The sequence below is a fragment of the Teleopsis dalmanni genome, chromosome 1 (assembly GCF_002237135.1).
Source record: "Teleopsis dalmanni isolate 2A chromosome 1, ASM223713v2, whole genome shotgun sequence".
Taxonomy (NCBI): domain Eukaryota; kingdom Metazoa; phylum Arthropoda; class Insecta; order Diptera; family Diopsidae; genus Teleopsis; species Teleopsis dalmanni.
In genome coordinates, this window is record NC_051846.1 from 22,833,258 (window position 1) to 22,836,772 (window position 3,515).

Here is a 3,515-nt window from a genome sequence, read left to right on the forward strand (position 1 = left end):
AATGGTAGATTTTTATTTAAAGAACATTCTCTGAGAAGTTAGTTTTTAATAAAGGTAGCGAAACAATAATAATCGCCCTCACCAACAACAGTCATAATTTTCCAGATTTATCGTAATTAATAGAACTAAATTAAATATTAGGAATTCTCCTGATGAAAGCAAAAGCGAATTTGCCGAAACACATGTAGAGATACACAAAAAAAAATTTCGAAATAAAAGTTAGTATATTTTAAAAAAAACAAAAATAACCGCATTTAAACAATTTCGAAATAACGACTCAAAAATTAAAACAAAAATAAATTAAATCATTATTACTTCTAAACAAAATAGGTTAGATACACTTCCTTGTTGAGTTTGACTAGTAATTTGGTCGTTTAACCAAGCTATCAAATAAATATGACAAACCTTACAATTAATAATAATGGACTATTTGTTGTGTATTTTTACTTTAACACACGATGTCTTCAGTTTTACTAAGGTGCTATTAGTGCTACCTCAACTTGATCACTCCAATGGGAAACGGTTTTTTCTAACTGATTAATCCTCTTCTTGCTGCTTCAATCACCTCTTTCGTTAAATTATTTTTAATGATTCGCATGATATGTTTAAGTCAACTAAGCTACTGGTTTTAAATTTCCTCTTATTTAATTAGGATGTACCAGTTTCCCTGGTGGGACTTTTAAGTAAGGCTTTATTCCCCACAAAAGAAAAAAAAGCTCGGCTTCGATACTATGTCTATCAATTTTTTTAAGAGTTGCCGCAGTGTGAAAATCTGGTCAGTGGAAGAGTGATAGTATTTAAAACCAAACTCTCATAAGACCCAAACAGAAACTTGGCAATTTGATTAAGAAGAATCTTGCACATGTAAGAAGGATCTCGAAGTGTTCAAGTAGGTTGCTTAGTTGCTCGTCGATGCTTAGTTGACGCAAATCGCGGGGTCACTTCTTTTAAGTATATGTACATACCATATATTGTCTTTAAGTATAACTCCTCTTTTAAGTCAGTTATACCTTAGTTCCAAAGTTTCGATCTCATACATACGAAATATACTTTGTGAATAAAGTTTACTGATAAGGGATTGCTTGGTAGTGTACAAAATATTAGTCGATAATACTATTTAAAAATTCTTTAATTTAAATAAAAAGATTGCATTTTAGATGATAATATTCTTTTATTTGTTTATTGTGTTCGAATTAATTATTCTAGAGTTAAATAAGAGGTATCACATTGTTTTAAATTTTAATGATGAAGGGAGTAGGCAACTGGAGAGGAGACGACAGTTTTAACTAATGGAGCTGAGTGTACAACAGGAACTGAGTGTACAACAGGTACTGAGTGTACAACTGGGGCGGCATGTACAGTGTGAACTACAGGAGCGGCATGTACAGTGTGAACAACTGGAGCTGCATGAACGGTGTGCACGACGGGAGCAGCAATAGTCTTTACAACTGGTACAGAATGCACAACAGGAGCAGCAACAACAGATTTTACAACTGGAATGACTGGTTCAATGGTTTTTACAACTGGAACTACTGGAGCTAATGGCACTTTCCTTACTAAGTTGGTGTAACTTTGATGTGTTACTGCCGATGAAGCGCTATGATCTACAACAGCAGTTTTAGTTAGAACAGCAGGCTGTACAATGGTGTGGGTTTCTGCAAGCAAACCGGGCTTAGCAGCAGCTACAGCAATAACAGCGAAGAATGCAATCTAAATATACAAATAATTATATCCTTTAATATCCTTTGAGTGTAAATATTTTTATATCAACTTACGTATTTGAACATTTTGTGAGATTTGGATTTTTGTGTCTGTTTTGATTTGAAGAAATCGTTTAAAACTGATGCTCAATCGTTGGTTGGTTTCAGTTTATATACAAAATTCATGACATTGTAAAGTAGCTGCTTAAAATTGTTGAACACAATTACTAGACAAATCAATTGTTAGGAAAAATATTTAAGATATTATACAACCGGTTTTAATGCTTATATCAATTTTATTATTATACATAGTGTATATACTAAAAATAGACTTTTATTTAGATTGCTAAATGTGTTATATGTTAAAAATAAAAACATTTATTTTGATTTTGGTTTAAAGTAATTTTATTTTATTTTACTTTTTTAGAGAAATCCAATTTCAATCACATAAGTTTAAAAGATATATGATATTTTGTTTTAATCCAAAATATATGACCAGTATTTATGCATTTCCACTTTTTCACATTTGCCTAAATCACAGATCCACACGCTACCATTTTCTGCCTTTTCAATAGCTTGCATCATTGCTTCTGCACACTCTTCAGCAGTCTGATTTTTTGCTTTAATAATTCTTTCACTTATGGGCTTTGACATCTCAAACGTATCAACGCCTACAAATGTGTCTAACAGACCAGTAACGGTGGCACCAGGACAAATCGCAATATATGAAATTCCTGTTATGTTATTGTAATGTGGATCCTAAATTTTTTAAATATTTTAAATATTTTTATAAGAAATATATATAGCCTTATTTTTAAATATTGTCACTAACCGCAAGTGATCTCGTAAAACCAACCACTCCATGTTTAGTAGCTGAATAGACAGCAGCAAATGGACCGGGTTCTAATCCTAAAACTGAAGCTACATTCACTATTAAGCCTCCTCGACCACTTTCACTTTTACTCATTATTGGCACTGCAACCAGTGTAGTTTCAATTAAACCCGTCTAAGTATAGGTTGCAAATGTTATTATTAATTAAAAACGAAATTAATATTAATATTGAAAATGAAATTATATTAAAAATATAAAATAAAATAAAATAAATAATTTTATAATAATATAAAAATAAAATAAATAATAATAAAATAAAAAATAAATAAATTTATTTAGTCGCATTGTGAAAATGTTTTCCTTAGAAAATATTTATGTTCCGTGACATATAATTAAAAAATTATGTTATACATATAATATTTAGTTAATTTTAATTTATTTCAATTCTAAAGTAAACCATCCGGAGCTCAACATAACTAAAATGTGTGGATACAGTAAGATTAACGACAACCAAAGTGCCAATTAATAGGACGATGTGACTAAATTTCTTAAATGTCAGCTAATAAAAATGAAGAACTAAAAAGGGAAAATAAAAGAAACAAAAGTGCAAGCAAATAACACAAAAATATGAAAATATAAAACCTACAGAAATCTACTTATAAAACTGCCAGACCAGGTAACACTACTAAAAAAATTAAGGAATAAAATCTCTAGAAAACCTATCTTAATACTACATTTTAAAATGCGGAAATTTAGAAAAAAAAGTTTGAAAGTGTCTGCTAACAGCACTAAAAATATGAAAAATACTTTCTGGAAACAATCGCTGAAAAATATTTTGAATATGATCTTATTATTAGGATTATTGTAGTTGTTTCGCACACTCGCTTAAGTAACTTCCATTACCAGAATTTAATCTGCAGAGATTTCAAATATATATTTACTACTTTATCGTGAAATTAAATAAGAGCCAACTAAGTTTTTGT

The 3,515-nt window shown here is 30.0% G+C and overlaps 2 protein-coding genes across 2 annotated transcripts in view; both read right to left on the minus strand.

Moving 5' to 3' along the window:
• Positions 1–1,223: 1,223 nt before the first annotated feature.
• On the minus strand, positions 1,224–1,891 carry LOC119673397 (A-kinase anchor protein 14-like). Its single transcript, XM_038084664.1, has 2 exons — positions 1,776–1,891; positions 1,224–1,710 (listed from the first exon to the last, which is right to left on the minus strand). Exons 1-2 carry the CDS (start codon positions 1,785–1,787, stop codon positions 1,240–1,242), a joined length of 483 nt encoding a protein of 160 aa, XP_037940592.1. The 5' UTR covers positions 1,788–1,891; the 3' UTR covers positions 1,224–1,239.
• A 199-nt stretch (positions 1,892–2,090) lies between these two features.
• The window catches only part of LOC119678276 (alcohol dehydrogenase-like), a 1,678-nt gene continuing 253 nt past the window's right edge, over positions 2,091–3,515 (minus strand). The window contains exons 2-3 of the mRNA XM_038090030.1: positions 2,533–2,706; positions 2,091–2,459 (exon numbers count right to left, since the gene is read on the minus strand). Coding sequence (XP_037945958.1) covers positions 2,178–2,459; positions 2,533–2,706 — 456 coding nt within the window. The 3' untranslated portion in view covers positions 2,091–2,177. The remainder of the gene's footprint in view (positions 2,460–2,532; positions 2,707–3,515) is intronic.